The sequence below is a fragment of the Triticum urartu genome, chromosome 6, assembly GCF_003073215.2.
Source record: "Triticum urartu cultivar G1812 chromosome 6, Tu2.1, whole genome shotgun sequence".
Lineage (NCBI taxonomy): Eukaryota > Viridiplantae > Streptophyta > Magnoliopsida > Poales > Poaceae > Triticum > Triticum urartu.
The window spans coordinates 571,760,348-571,776,252 of record NC_053027.1 but is presented as its reverse complement, the minus strand read 5'-3'; the positions used below and the strand labels follow the sequence as shown (position 1 = coordinate 571,776,252).

At 48.0% G+C, this 15,905-nt stretch overlaps 1 protein-coding gene across 11 annotated transcripts; it reads right to left on the bottom strand.

Annotated features, from left to right (window-relative positions):
- Nucleotides 1-346: 346 nt before the first annotated feature.
- Nucleotides 347-9,123, bottom strand: LOC125515611 (putative disease resistance protein RGA3). Of its 11 annotated transcripts, none has more exons than XM_048681117.1 (15): nt 4,953-9,123; nt 4,558-4,860; nt 3,513-3,713; nt 3,264-3,339; nt 3,111-3,177; nt 2,922-3,027; nt 2,699-2,819; nt 2,393-2,483; nt 2,185-2,283; nt 2,008-2,088; nt 1,777-1,901; nt 1,475-1,674; nt 1,117-1,359; nt 944-1,028; nt 347-832 (listed from the first exon to the last, which is right to left on the bottom strand). In XM_048681117.1, exons 1-2 carry the CDS (start codon nt 8,986-8,988, stop codon nt 4,853-4,855), a joined length of 4,044 nt encoding a protein of 1,347 aa, XP_048537074.1. In that variant the 5' UTR covers nt 8,989-9,123; the 3' UTR covers nt 347-832; nt 944-1,028; nt 1,117-1,359; nt 1,475-1,674; nt 1,777-1,901; nt 2,008-2,088; nt 2,185-2,283; nt 2,393-2,483; nt 2,699-2,819; nt 2,922-3,027; nt 3,111-3,177; nt 3,264-3,339; nt 3,513-3,713; nt 4,558-4,852. The 11 variants fall into 11 exon arrangements, 10 of the variants coding, with proteins under 10 accessions (XP_048537074.1, XP_048537073.1, XP_048537075.1 ...); XM_048681116.1 differs by having other exon boundaries at nt 3,264-3,379; nt 4,606-4,860; XM_048681118.1 differs by having other exon boundaries at nt 2,699-2,829; nt 4,606-4,860.
- Between the last annotated feature and the right edge of the window lie 6,782 nt (nt 9,124-15,905).

Sequence of the window (15,905 nt, the reverse complement as noted above, 5' to 3'; positions counted from 1 at the left end):
GATTTTTGCATTGATGTCTATCTTCACCCGGACCCTGACAAATTCACCAAAGAAACCTGCTGGCAGTTTAAGTTGAACTTCCTCCACCTCACCAATGCGCGATGCCACCCCCCTGACTGCAGGTTCAATTAAGAAGTTATCCGAGAGTCGCTGCCGTAGGTGCGACCGCTACTGCGGCCACCTTCTTGGGCCGGCCCAATCGGGGTACGTACAGCGTACATATAACTTATCATACGTCATACCATGTGAAAAGTCCAGATTACCCTTTATACCTTTTGCGTGGGGGGTTGTACCGAAGCGGGACTCAATACTAATATTAATGAAAGGCTCCGGAAGATATTTGACATCTTGAAACTCAGGGCAAGTCATATTGATTTCTGCCTCGATTATGCACACAGCACACCAGGCAGTCCAAGCAAGACAAGTTAACTGATGTCTCGGTGTCATCAAGATAATCTAAACCGTGCCTTCTTTTGGCGACGAATCTAAACTGTGCCTTGCTGTCACATAAGTCTATACATTTATCATCTACACGACGAATCAACGTGTACTCTTTCACAAGGAAGATGATAATCCGTGTTCATGTCTGTCAAGTAGTTCATCTAACAGATACATGCAGGTGTATCCATGTACACATGGTGCTAATGGCGCGGAACATCAGGGCGTGGATGATGAGCCCCTCGGTCTCAGCCCCAAGTTGCGCCGGTGAGGTGGGCCCAGGCAGTGCCGGGGTCGAAGATGGTGAGGTTGTCTTGCGTAGGAGGCAGAATAAGCAGAGCTGATGTGCGAACCCGAGGCGCAGGATCGAATGAGGTACTGGCGTACCGCTTTGCTGTAAAATACAGTGTATGCTGAAAGATTCAGTTTATTATGGCGTAACAGCAAGATTCAGTATGCTGAATCTTTGTGACGAAATCAAAGCACAGTCGAAATTAATACGTACCAGCAACGACTCCGAATTCCTGGACACTGAATATGGTAGCATTTGAATTTTCAGTCAAGTTCGGACAGATGTTCCTATGTAGGCACTGAAGAAAAGAACATAGCAAAACTTATAATCAAGGCTTAGATTTCATGGAAAACCAAGGACTATTGCCGTGCAGCAGTAAGGCATACCTTCATTTGCTTCAAGGTGGATAGGCCGAACTGGTAGCAAGCTTGGTGTCGGCCCCAAATTACGCCGGTGACATGGCAATATGCCGTGCAGGAGTTGAAGCTGGCGAGGTCAATCTGGGAGCTGGGACTACTGGAGTTGCAGAGCATACAGCTAGCGGGGCGGGCCGCGGTGAGCACGTTGTTGAGGGAGTGAGACGCCATGGCTTGGCGTGCGTCATCGCCTTGGCAACTGTAGAGCAGATACTGGACACGTTACTGTGTTAACTAGCAGTAGAAAGATTCAATTTATTCATCAGTTAACAGCATAACCGAAATCAAAGCATAGGGAGTCAACTATGTCAAAACAGGTACTACATACCAGCATCAATCCCGGGGTCCTGGACAAAGAATATGATACCACCAATTTAAGCTTCAGAGTATATGTCGGGAGCCAGACGAATTCCCAGATGGGAGAACACGGACAGATCATGCTAACCATCGTCGGGAGCAGCCATGAATCAAGACTCCTTCGAGTTTGGCTTTGCCAGTAGGGACTAGGGAGTGCAGTCAGTGGAAAACCTGCACAGTTACACCAAGTTCACAAGTCAATGTGATGCAAATCTGAAGGACAATACATGACACAGGTGACTGAAACTTTTTCTGAAAGAATGGCCAGCTGACCTTGGTGGAGTTGCTGCTATTGTAAATACTGTTATTATTTGGATGAAGGAGGTATGCCCTCAATACAACACTGCTAACCACAAGAGCTCACGAGTCACCGTTGGTTGCAATTTGTTCTGCAGAATCTGAGTAATGAAGTAGTTCAAGTCAGAGAAATGGGCAAGGTAGAGGAAATGATGAATGTATATGCACAGTCACAATTTTGAGTTGGTTATAAATACTGCCTCAGACCGTGGAGCACAGCATGTCAGGGAGGGAGGCCTGGTTCGCCGCTCAGGAAGAAGCGGGCCATAGCAAGGGCGTCGTTCCTCCCTATATGGACGGAAGAAAAATAAAAACTGAATTAAGGCAATGATGGTATCATGGGAAGAAAAATCAAATACTGTTGCATATATTGCTGTAAAGCACCTTAATTTGCTTAACGGTGGACCTGCTGACCAAATTCCCAGTGCAATTGTCTTAGTCGTGAATTCTTGTGGGTTTAGGTCGGCAAATTGAGAGGGAAACCTGGACGATCATACCATGTTCACAAGTCAAGGGAATGCGAGTCCAAGAATCGAGCCGATGGCATAGGGGATAGCCACTTCAATTGTAAGGGAAGTCATGACCAACTGACCTTCGGAATTGTGGTCAGAATACGCTACTGGTTGCAATTGTTCTGCATGCAAAGCCACTAACTGCGAGAATCCAGCATTGACTGCAATTGGCTGCAGAATGAGAGTAAAATGCTTGTGGTCAGAAAACAGAGATGGTAGATCAACCCATGACTATAGATGCTCTGTGTGGCCAAGAAAATCTCATTACTTTCAGTTTCCTAGACTGACCAATACTATGAACTGATCATCATCGTTTATTAATATTGTATGAAGCCAACAGGAAGGATCTCATAAACGATAGGATGAATGATGCTTTAGATATTTACCATTTAGGTAATGATTCTCCACCCAGATTGTTAATTTTTGTGGAACAAAAGCCATCCAATCACTAGGAAGCCCACTATGACTGCACAAGGCCAATGAGCCATAGAAATTTAAGGACTTAACCTGCAATGTTCTGCAATGCGTCAATAGAATCATATTTCACATCTGAAGAAAATCTTACAGTTGCCTAATAGTAAATGCCAGGACAAAGATAGTGTCTCGTACCTCCTTTCTTTTTTGATATTGCAAACTAAAGACCAACGAAAAACAAACGCCATATAGTATGTGTCACGATCTTCGTTGGATCGACCACGAACACGTCTACATGTTCCTGAGAGAAGGAAGATCATAAACAGAACATAATTTTGTGGACAAAGCCTGCGACATTGGAATGGTCAGAAGAAGGTTACTAACACAATGGTTGTTTCATCGAAGAAGACAGGGGCACAGTCTGAGAATGGAGAGTTGGTTGCCACATAACCTGCAATGTCCATAATGTGGAGGTTAGGATCATACTTCTTTTTTAAATTTGATACTGTTGCAACATTGGAATGGTCAGAAACCTACCATCAGAAGTGTTGTTCCTTTCCAGATGAGGCATAGTTTGCAGAATCAAATCATGCTAACGGCAGACCGATAAAACCTGGTGTCATATGATCCATCAGTCAGGTCTGCTTATAGTTCTGAAAAAGTAAAGATTGCAGAGTTTATTACCCTAATATTCCAGCTAGCGAATTCCTACTTCATAGCATTTCACAAAAGGGAAACCATGCAGCTGCTACATGCAAATTGCAATATGCCATTGCGGAAACGAACCTTTCACAGCCTCTTGTATCTAGTCTGGCACCTTCACTGGTTCCCTTCCTTGCATTCGTACTCATAGCAAGGGCGGCAGACTGGGAAGGCACACTTGTTGCAGGCAAGAAAGACGCCACCGTAGGCCGAACCGCCTACAGTGTCGCCACATATTTGGCACACCTGCTGCCTTCTCATGCCCTTTGCCTGCTGCTTCTTACCCTGGATCGCATCAGTGAGATAAAAGAAGGTCAGCACACACCCATACATACAAGCAAAATTACACCATACACAATCGAGCAGCAGGAATTGACCATCTGCTTGGCTGCTTAAAGTTGAAAACAGGATCCTAAAATCAGGAATTAATGTCATGAACTACACGATGTTAAGGTAACGTAGGCTCATCGATCAGTGAGTACTCAACATGAATGTTACAAATGAAACAAAGGAACAGTTGAATCAATGAAACGGATCTCCCAGATTGCTAATTCTTGATCAGCTTGAGAAACATGAATTGCTTGAGATGAGGAGGATTTACGGCTGCTTATAATTACAAGAAAGATGGCAGATGGAAGAAATCTTGCCCTATCGGAGAAAGACAACATGTAAAAGGATTTGCATGGAAACATGCTTCACAGCCAGGGGACCGTGAGCTATCAGGTGATTGGCTTGTCTGTTTTATCAAGCAGGTTTGTGTAAGAAACAAGTTCTGCTTGTATTGCTTATTTTGTGAATTAATCCCCTCAAAAAAATATTTTGTGAATTAACAAGTCTTCAGAATGTGCTCAAGTGATTGCGTTTTTCAAAGATATATTTTCTTCTCATGACAGTTTTAGTGGCCTGAGAATTGGCTTTGTAAGATTCGCGATATAATTCAAGTGTTATGTAGCATGAAATCGGCATCCTGTGTCTGTAGACAGCATATGAATGAAGTAAGCTAATAGATACGAGGGAAATCATGCCAATTGAGCAAGCACAGTAAAGCTCGTCTGACTTGCATTGTTTTGGCATTTCTAATCAGTAACAACCATGAGACAAATTAGGGAAATCTACGAGGCCAGCGCACCAGAAATTCATAAGGATTCAGGGGAATGATTGATGGATCCTGCTGCACCTACTAAAATGGTACCGACGCGTGCGCACGAACAGCTCACGACCAGCTCACTGCGATTTTGCGACCCTGCGACCATCCCCGCCGGCCGCCATAGTTCCGCTCCACCGCCGCCCGCGCGCGCAACCGGCGGCGATGGTCAAGAGAGAGAGAGAGGGGGGAGGGGGAGCGGCGAAGATTCCCCGTTCGCGAGCACTCTCTCTCTCTCTCTCTCTCTCTCTCTCTCTCGCTGCTCCTTCCTAGTTTAGTTCTATAGCCCTGCAATTGAAACATGGTAGCCCGTCATATGAAAGGGGAGGCATCACCTCAAATCATCATCAAATTAAGAATGGCGAGGGTGGGTTACGTACCTAGTGCTTGTACAGAAAACCATGGGTCACTTTCTTTCAGCTTTCTGGCTTCCTCATTTAGCTCAGTACTATAACAGCATACTGCCAGATATTCCAGTGAAGCGGGGAGGCCCTCCTTGGGCGGCAGGCATAGGACTTTCTCACAACCGAAGATCACTAGTCTCTTCAGAGAAGAAAGGCCATGTAACACTTGAGGGAAGGACTGCAGGTTGTTGCAATCATGAAATTCTAGATTTTTGAGGGAGGTGAGGAGCTGCAGCGCTTGCTCTTGCTCTTCCGTGAAGGTTGTTGCACACTGATCATAACTGAACTTCAATGTGTGGAGGCTTGCAGCAAGGTGGTTGCAAATGGGAACAGTAAGCACGGCCGATATGCTATCCACCTCTAATTTTTCCAACTGGAATGAACCTGCATGCATTAAGTTGCTCCTTGCAATCTGTGAGAACAGATCCCCTGCTATAGATATGTTCCCTTGTCTAGAATGCATAGCATTTACAATCAATTTCTTGAGGTTGACTGTGATGAGAGGATTGAACCCATCCATTGTTAATTCTTTGCAACCACTTACCAGTCTTAGACTGGTGAGAGACGTGAGGTTTGAGAGCAAACCCATTGACTGCATGCTTGACTCAAAGGAAATATCAAGTTCCCTGAGGGAAGTAGGGAAAGGCTTGATGGCATGAGCTCCTCCACCAACTTCTCCCTTGGGCCACCGAGAGAACAAATTCCCACAACCCCATCCAATAAATGATCGGAGCATCTCGAGGTCCAAGAGTCCTCCATCCTCCACAGGCAGAAGCTCAAGGCTCTCACAATTTCTGATGGTAAGCTGGGAAACAGCTGGGCAACACTTTAAAACCTTAGAAAACGATTCTCCAGAAATAGAAACCAATTCTCCAGAAGGACATAATTCATCTATGACAAGAGTTTGAACTGAATGGAGGACAGCACTCTCATCCAGTTCTGCAGAAAACATGTCTTTGCATTTCTTGAAATGTATACTTCTCAATGACTTTACTTTTTGGAGGTCTGAAAACGAAATGTGTGACACATCCGTAATATTCATAACCTCTACTTTATCCATATTGTGGAAAGCCAAAGCACCGGCATACCCTTCAATGCTCAATTTCTTACCATCATATAATAGCTCCGACCCACCATTTTTCACACGAATATCTGTTAGTGTGGAGGTGTGAGGCATGGGTGGGAACTGAGACAACTCAGGGCAGTTATCAATATGAAGACTACACAGGCTTGTAAATAGGTTAGAGCACTCCAAGAAGGGAAAAAAGCTGAGAAGGGGACAACCTGCAAACTTGATGGTTTCAAGCCTTGAAAATAGACGGGGATTAGGTTCCCTGACCCACTTCTCAAGCTCTGGCATATTCTCAAACTCAAGTTTCTTCAGGTGCATGAAGCTTCTTTCTGTAACACCACTAAAGCCAGGCCCGAACACACGCATTCTGGCAATATTCTTCAAAGTGAGACTGGTGAGATGTGGTAGCTGCTCAAAATCTGGAAGAGTACACCATGATAGGCCCTCTAGATGGAGCATCTCCAACCTTTTTGTGCTAACGTCACCACACAACCATCTAGGACAAGGGCGTTGACCAGGATTTATAATGCCAAGCACCCTAAGATTAGGGTGTGGTTGAAGACCATCAAGAACATCATCATCTATAGTCTTGTGCTCTGTACCCCAAACTAACCTCAGCTCTTTCAGATTTCTTTTGTTCTTCAATTTGGCTGCACTAGCATCTCCCTTGGATGCCACGGTTTGAAGATTACATAGAGTGAGTTCACCTCCGAGCTCTCTCAGTTCCCCCATCTCGCGCAATTCAAATCCAGTACTCTCTTTCTTAACACAGAACTCTTTTAGCTCATGTAAACACTTCATCTTTCCAACCTCAGGAATATTGGAATGGAGTTTTTTAGAAGAAGAAAAATAGCATAAATTCACAAGGCGGCTAGTGTCTTTATGCATTTTTTTACTACCATGCCAATTTTCAAGGTCCAAGAATTTCAAGTGGTAAAATCTATGCAATGTGCTAGGTAAACTCATTTCCTTTAAGGAGGGTGAACTAATTTTAAGGTACTGAAGGTGGATAAGATTTGAGAAGTTGTTTGGCAAAGATTCTGGAGTGTTCATTCTTATAAACAGAACTCGAAGACAATTTATGTCTTCAAATGCATTTTTAAAAATATTAGCTATTCTTGCATCATGATATCCAAAAATCATCAATGACCGCAAATTTTTGACGTCTATCATGCTCTTCAATTTACCAATTTCTTCCTCAAAATTTTCATCTATATTCTTTGTGTCTATGGTGACTGATAAGTGCCTAATAGATTGTGGGATGTTATCAGCACTAAAACTTGAATTACTTATATTGACACATTCTTGTGATGAAACATTACGGGATAGATCATGCAATAAATCATGCATCAGATAGTACTCATCATTAGACTTATCAACTCCCTTCATGAGAAAACCATTGTCCACTAGTTCTTCTAAGTAATTGTTATTGTCTTGGCAACTAGAGTCTAAGATACCTATCGCGGTCCAAAAGCTAGTAAATTTTAAATTATAAAACCTATAATCTTCAGGGAAGAGGGCAAAATAAGAAAAACATTTTTTCAGAAGGAAAGGGAGGCAATCATAACTAATTTTCAGAGATGGCATAATATCATCAACATCTTTGGCATTTTGCCATTCATCCTTTTCAAGAACTCCAATCCAATAGTCCCGAGAAAGGTTTTTTTCCAATAATCGACCAACTGTATTGGCTGCTAGTGGTGAACCCTTTAGTTTCTTCGCAATATCTCTTGCGACATCAATTAGCTCATCTTCATAATGCTCGGGTTTGCTATGACCAAACATACATGCTTCAAAGAACTCAAAGAAATCATTAGGCTCCAAACCATGTAGTTCTACTGGATCAGTGGTTTTCACCATATGTGCTATAGATGGAAACCGAGTTGTGACAAGAACCATGCTGCCCTTGGTTTCCCCCTGTCGGAATGGAGCTAACAGGTTATTCCAATCAGTTTGACTATTGCATTTCCAAATGTCATCCAAGACAATTAAAAATCTTTTGGACTTCAGCCTCTCTCCGATGGATTTTTGAAGCTGGTCTAAATTGGCTGTTTCATGTGTACAGTTGTATTCTTCTTTTTCAATTGCAGGTATGCAGCTATGGATCTGCCGGGTGAGCTTAAGCACATCAAAATCAGTTGACACACATACCCAGACCTTGACAGTAAAGTGTCCCTCAATCCTTTTATCATTATACAAGTATTGAGTGAAAGTTGTTTTTCCTATACCCCCAGGACCGACAAAAGGAAGAACAGAAAGGGTTTCACCATCATATGTGCCACTGATCAGAGCATTTACTGTTTGCTCAAAAATGGCACCCCTCCCATACAGTTTATCTTGTGCAACTGTTGAACCCGTGTGGGGCCTTTGGAGGGTGATAGTTGTGTTTGTATTTGGAATTTTATTCAGCAAGTCGGAGACAGGATCACACAGGTTGTGTATGCCATCTATCACTGATTTGATTTTGTTGGACATGGTCACCCTGTCGAATTTCAGGTTCCCAGCAATCGCAGCAGCACAATCATCATCTTGTGTACGCAAGCAAGAAAAGAATGGAAGCCAATTACCGATGATGTTGAGAGCAGCATCGCGACCATGGAGAGCATGACCACGGAGGGCATCACGCAGCTCCGGGGCAGCCTCCTGGGTGCCGTCCAACTGGTCTTGGATCATGAAGTAGTGGAGCTCGTCCAGCGCGTCCTCAGCTTCATCAGCCTTCTTGCTTAGGTCGTCCAGCAGGCTCTGCAGGCCAGGGTTGCTGCTCACATCCCTGTCCTGGGCCGCGTGCAGTAGCCCTTGCATGTACTTGAGCTTGGTTTTGATCTGCTCGGAGTTGAGGCCGAGCTCGGAGCTGGCCACATACGCGGCCACCAACTCATTAGAGAGCTTATTCAGCACCTTGCCGACAAGCCAGCCTGCCGCGCCGATAGCCGTCTCCATCCCCTCCGACGGTCGGGATGGTCCCGAGCGCCGGCTGGCTGGGCTAGTTGGTTTGTGTGGTGGGAGTTATGTGGATGCACTGTGAAGGATAGCACAGGGTAGAAAGGTAGCAATATGGACGCATTTTGGTAGAGGCCTCGGTGGCTCTTCTTATAGCAAAGCAGGTTCAATTCTATCGTGGCTGCTACAATAAAAGATGCAGAGTTTGGTTACCTCTGAACCATATTCTAAACGACATTCCTTCAACTTGCATGGAAAAGACGATTTTTTTTAATCAGCTCACATGGGGATAGATAGAGCTGGGAATGGATACCATGCATGTGTGGAAGGTGCTGGTAGCAGGTAAGGGAAAAAACAAGGGCCTTGTGTTTCAAATTTATTTGTTTATAGAAAAGCAAAGACGCTAATGCTTCTTTAAGCTGGTTACCATCATTATCTATACACAAGGGGGAAGCATGCATCCAAAGGGCCGGCGGCTGCGGCTGAGTATTGTAGTTAGTAGATGAAAAGGTGGCGGGAGAGAGAGAACATTATTTCATGGAGGCACATGGAGCTCATTCACCAACCGCAAGCGCACATTATTCGATCGTGGGTCGCTTCACCAACCGCAACCACGGTCGGGAGCGCCGACCGAACAGGCTAGCTAGTTGGTATGTGTGGTGGGAGTGTAGTGTGAGTTTTGGAAAGAAACATTTTATAGCTGCTCCAGGCCAAGACCTAAATATTCGGAGAATGAGCATAGCATCGGACTGCCTGGAGGTTGTTAACAACATCAAGAATGGCGCCTCTTTGTCCTACGCGTCAATTCTTAGAGATATTGAGTTTAGTAGAATAAACTTTTAGAGAGTTTGTTTTTCTTTTGAGTCTAGAGAGTCCAACTAGGAAGCTCATTCTGTTGCCAAGGGAGCTTCTTCTCTTCCGGTTGGGTGTCATGTGTGGCTAGGGAATGTTCCAGACATTGCTTGTATCCCGTACGTTGTGAACTTTGAATAATTCCCTAGTTAGCCCTAAAAAAAAACTAGTTAAGAACTACCACGACAAGCCCTCAGAAAACAGAACTACCAAGGCAAAAGTCACCCTCAACTCATCTGGTGGTTCCGCTCAAAAAACAAATCTCCTCTTGTGGTTCAAAACTTTTTCCAAACAAAAATCATGCCCCCAGGATGAACTAACATGTGCTTTCAAACTGTATTAACCTTGTATTACTCATTTTCTCAAACAAACCGGTCAGAACCTGAAGACAAAGAATCATTTCTACCGTTGCGCACTGAGCGATTGGGGAAGAGCATCCAAGGTTACATTCATTAATCGAAGTGTATAATAACTATAACTACTGTCAGATCTGAAATTGGTGGACGAGCCAGCATGTGATGCCTGTTTATCTTAATCTGACTGTACAAGAACTATAACCAATGTTAGATCTAACCTTGGCGGGCGAGCCAGCATGTGATGCCTGTATATTTTAGCTGCCCAGCTGCTGCTAAGGGCATCTCCAGCCGTTGGCCCCTCAGGGGGCGTCTAAAAGCGCCGCCTGGAGGTGAGCCGACGCAAAAAATGGCCCTGGGGCGGGTCGGCCCCCAGCCGTCGGCCCCCAGGGCCGCCCCCAGGCGCGTATTAAAAAACAAAAAAAAGAACGTTCGGCGAAGTTATGATAAAAACTAGTTAAATTTCGGCCAAACATTACAAATTTCGGTGAAATTCGTCCAAACATTACATTAACCTAATCTAAAAAAAAAGAAAGGGGGAAGTCGTCGCCGCCATCGTCGTCGTCGGCCTTCTCCTCCTTGACGCGGGCGCCCCTGCTGGACCCCTGCCCGGCGTCGCCATGGCGAACAGGCGGCGGCGCGTCGTCGTCGCTGCTGTCGCATAGGACGACGACCCCGCCTTCCTCGCGGCCGCGCCGGCGCTCCTCGAAGCGGCGTAGGGCGGCGCGCTGGCGCTCCTTCTCCTTCTCGCGGCGCGCCTTCTCCATCGCAATGGAGTCCTGGCGCGCCCATTCGAGGGCGGCGGCGTCGTCGTCGGCGAACTCGGCCTTCACCGGCGCCAGCGGCTCCGTCTTCACCGGCGCCAGCCCCGGCTCCGTCTTCGGCTTGACGAAGCGCGGAGGAGCCCCCGACGAGGGGGCGCGCCGGCCGCCCTCGTTGATGACGATGCCGGCGCTGCGGGTGCGCCGGCCGAGCGGCGTCTCCGCCGCGGGCTCGGCCTTGACGCCGAGCAGCGCCGGAGAGCCGGAGGAGTGGGAAGAAGAACGGGACGAGGAGGAGGAAGAAGAGGATGCGCCGAACCTTCTTGGAGCCCATGGCCCGGCGCGTCGGTGCTGCGCCGGGGCGGCCACCCTCGGCCGGGGGGTACGCCAACGGCGGGTCGTTGCCGCCCTCGAGGTACGTGAGCACGCCCTCGAGTGTGCGGCCGGGGACGCCCCACCAGAGGTAGCGTCCCTCGCTGTTCTGCTGGCTGCCGACCACCGGCGCGCCGTTGGTGGACGCCAAGCGCTGCTGTTGGCGGCGCTCGAAGTACGCCGCCCAGGCCGCGTGGTTGTCGGCGGCGTACTGGGGGAGGGAGAGCTCGGCGTCGGTGAGGGACGCGTGCACGATGTCGACCTCCTCCGTGAAGTACCTCGGGTCCGCCGCGGCGTCGGGCAACGGGGGAATGGGCACTCCCCCGGCGCTGAGTCTCCACCCCGTCGGCCCGGCGCATGTCCGGCGGCGCCGGGATGTTCGCCTGAAACAGGAGCCACGACTCCTGTTTGCGCAGCGAATGGCGGCCGAAGCCGTTGGCCGCCGCCGTATCTCCAGGGAAGCACTCTGCCATGGCGAAGGTGGGGCTGGGCGGGCTCGGAACAGGTAGAGGGAGGGGCTGGGCGGCGGCGCTCGGGGAGAGAGGAAGGGCTGGACGGCGGCGAGGGAGGGGGGGCTGGTGTGGGCGCAGGTGAGCGGAGGCCGCCGGCTTTTATAGCCGGGCCGTGCCGTGTGTACGCGTGCGAGGGAGTGGAGGCGTCGGCGCGCCGTCCCGTGAACGCGCCGCCCATGAGGAATCAATGGCAAGGCTGACCGGCGGCAGCCTTGCCATTGATTCCCCGCGGGAACCAAGGCCGTTGGGGGAAGACGAGGCGCCGAGTCGCTGACGCGGCTGGCCCGCGTCTTCTTCGCGCCAAACCAGCTCGCCCCGGCGCCCCCGGGCGCCCCCCAGCGCGCCGGGTTCGGCCTGAGTCCGCCGGCGCTGTTTTCGGTCCAAGCCGGCGAAAATCGGACTCCTGGGGGCGCGACTGGGCCGTTTTTTCGACGCCGGTGCAAAAGAATCGCCTGGGGAGGCCTTCCTGGAGGTGCGGCTGGAGATGCCCTAAGCTTTGGTACGAGGAGCCGTCCATGCCTTTTGATCCTGACGCGCCTTAACTAGAAAAGGATGCTTGTCGTTGTTATTTTACTTTTGAAGACGCTAGTTGCAGGATTATAACTATATTAAATCGAAAGAAAAAAACGGAAGAAGATGCTAGGAGATTGTAATGCCCCAGATGTAATTTTCCCTATTTGTACTCCAACTCTTGTCGTTTCCGACGTTAAGTTATATTTATTTCTCGGGTTCGGGTCTTTGTCTCCGTGTGTTGTTTTCGTTTTCATGCATCTCATATCATGTCATCATGTGCATTGCATTTGCATACTTGTTCATCTCATGCATTCGAGCATTTTCCCCGTTGTCCGTTTTGCATTCCGGCGCTTCGTTCTCATCCGGAGGTCATTTCTAACTTTCTTTCGTGTGTGGGGATTAAACATTTCCGGATTGGACCGAGACTTGTCATGCGGCCTTGGTTTACTACCGGTAGACCGCCTGTCAAGTTTCGTATCATTTGGACTTCGTTTGATACTCCAACGGTTAACCGAGGGACCGAAAAGGCCTCGAGTGTGTTGCAGCCCAACATCCTTCCATTTTGGCCCAAAACCCACCAAACTCTGCTCCATGTCCTAGAGCGTTCGATCACGATCGCGTGGCCGAAAACCGCACCTCATTTGGAGTCTCCTAGCTCTCTCTATGTCTATATATAGCCCCCTCCATTTTCGGATCTCTCCTCCCCCTCGAAACCCTAGTTTAAAAAAAAAAGAGATCCTCGCACCAACGGACACGTCCGCCCGCCGCCGCTATCCAGTCAGCCGCCGCCACGTGTCCCTGGGGGACCGCATCGCCGCCGCCACCGACGCGGGCCCGCAGGCCCAGCGCCGGCCCCCTTCCTCCTCCACCCGGGCCCGAGGCCATCTCCCCGCGCCGCCTTCGTCTTCCCCGCGACCGGCCGCCGCCCGTCGCCGACCACCGCACCACCGCGCCCCGACGCCGGAGCCCGCCGCCCGACCACCTAATCCGGCAGCCGCCGACGCCGGCGCCCCGCGCCACCTTCCCTCGGGGCCCGGTCGCCCCTCGCCGCCCCGCGCCGCCCCGGGCCGGCACCACCTCGCCGGAGCCGGTTTGAGCTCGCCGGAGCACCTCGGTTCGCGCGCCCGATGAACAGTGCCCATTCCAGATCTGAGATCCAAAATTCCTAGGGTTCACTTTTTCCCTCTCCCCCCTAAGTTTTTTATGCCTACTTTGACCGCCTGTAACTTTGCATCCGTAGCTCCGATTTGGGCATTTGATATATCAAAATGTTCGCCTCGACGAGTACATCATTTCGTTCCATTGCATCATTTTCATTTGAGTTCATCTTGATTCCCAAAATGCTGTTAGAAGGAGGCTTCGTGAGTTAATTGTCAGATCTGCTAGTTCATCTTAGACTTTTGTCATTTTTGCCATGATTATTGTGTGCATGCTATGCCTGTGAGTCCTTCATATGTTTTGTTAAGCATTTTTTCTTCTTTCCAGAGGTGCAACCAATGCATTTTTAGGATGTGTGTGGTGACTTGTGCAAGCTTGCAAAGTGAGGCACCCAGTAAATCTGTTTTCAGGGACTTAGTTGTTTTCACTAAGTCTGGGATATTTTAGTTCATGATGCCATATGTTCAGCTTGTTTCCTAGTGATCCGTGCCTCTTTTGAGGATGATCAGTTAAATAGTTTTGTTAATCATGTTATGCTCTATCCATCCATGTCTTTTTTAGCAATTATGGAGCACCATAGCTTGAGTCAATCGAGCTCTACTTTTGCTTCGTGGTGAATCTGGGCAGATCGTCAACTCGTTTGCGATTTTGCCGTTGTTATTGTAGATGATCCGTGCATGCTATGCCATTGTTCTTGCCATGTATAGCTTGTATTTTGTTCCTTATTAATGGATGTATGCTTTCCTTTCCATGACTTGCACCGTGGTGAGTGCATCGAGCTCGTTTACATGCCTTCGTGAGTTATATTTCAGCATGTCTCAGTTTTCACTAAGTCTGAAAACTGATTGTGTTTTAGCTATGTTCGTGTGCCCGTTACTGTATTTTGTGAACCCTTTTGGCCCCAGGTCATTTTGGGTCTTTTGTTAAGCTTGTTGAGTAGCTCCATGCCATGTTCTTACTTGTCATGTTCAGGTCATGTATCATGTTGTTTTGCTGCTCCGAAGAGGGCTTCGTGATCTGAAATTTCAGACAAGTGTTAATTTCACTAAGTCTGGAATCTGTTTTGCATTTGTGTTTTTGCCATGCTTGTTTGAACCTCATAATGGATGAATTGGCCGTGGCTCAGTGCTAGTATTTTTTTAAGCATCTTCTGTGCATCCCTGCCATGTATTTTTTTGTCACGTTTGGTGGCTGTAGCACATTCGTTGCATTGCGTTTAGATGCCTACTTGCTGTAAATCGCAGACCGGTGTCATATCTTAAAACGCTTGCCATTTCCAAACCGTAACTCCGATCCCGATGATCTTTATATTGTTTTCAAGAGATTTCATCCCCTCTATCCAGTGGCACCCTTGGAATTCCAAGTTGAGGCCAGGTTCATGCATTTTCAGTCATATCTTGCATTTTGCATCCAGCATCGCATCCCGCATAGCATATCATCATTTCATCATATTGCTTGGTCTTGCACGTGGTTGATTGTATCCTTGTTGCTTGTTTGTCTTGTTGGGTAGAGCCGGGAGACGAGTTTGCTACCGAGGAGCCCGTTGAGTTTGCTTGTGAGGATCCAGTCAACTCTGACAACTGTGCAGGCAAGATGATCATACCCTCAAAATCACTACTATCTTTGCTATGCTAGTTTGCGCGCTCTTGCTATGCCAATGCTACGATGCCTACCTTTTGCTTGTCAGCCTCCTAATTGCCATGTCAACCTCTAACCCACCATGTCCTAGCAAACCGTTGATTGGCTATGTTACCGCTTTGCTCAGCCCCTCTTATAGTGTTGCTAGTTGCAGGTGAAGATTGGAGGCCGTTCCTTGTTGGAAAATCATTTATTTACTTGTTGGGGATATCATTATATTGCCATGTTATCTTAATGCATCTATATACTTGGTAAAGGGTGGAAGGCTCGGCCTCTCGCCTAGTGTTTTGTTCCACTCTTGCCGCCCTAGTTTCCGTCATATCGGTGTTATGTTCCCCGATTTTGCGTTCCTTACGCGGTTGGGTTATAATGGGAACCCCTTGATAGTTCGCCTTGATTAAAGCTTTTCCAGCAATGCCCAACATTGGTCTTACCATTTGCCACCTAGCCTTTTCTTTCCCTTGGGTTCTGCAGACTCAAGGGTCATCTTATTTTAACCCCCCCTCCCCCGGGCCAGTGCTCCTCTGAGTGTTGGTCCCACTGAGCGATGTCCGAGGCTACCAGGGGAAACTCTGGGCTGGCTTACCCGACGTCTGGCTCATCTGAGTGTGCCCTGAGAAAGAGATATGTGTAGCTCCTATCGGGATTTGTCGGCACATTCGGGCGGTGTTGCTGGTCTTGTTTTAACCTGTCGAATTGTCTTGTTGTACCGGGTTACCGAGTCTGATCGGTGTGTCTCGGGTGGAGGTCTATTCCTT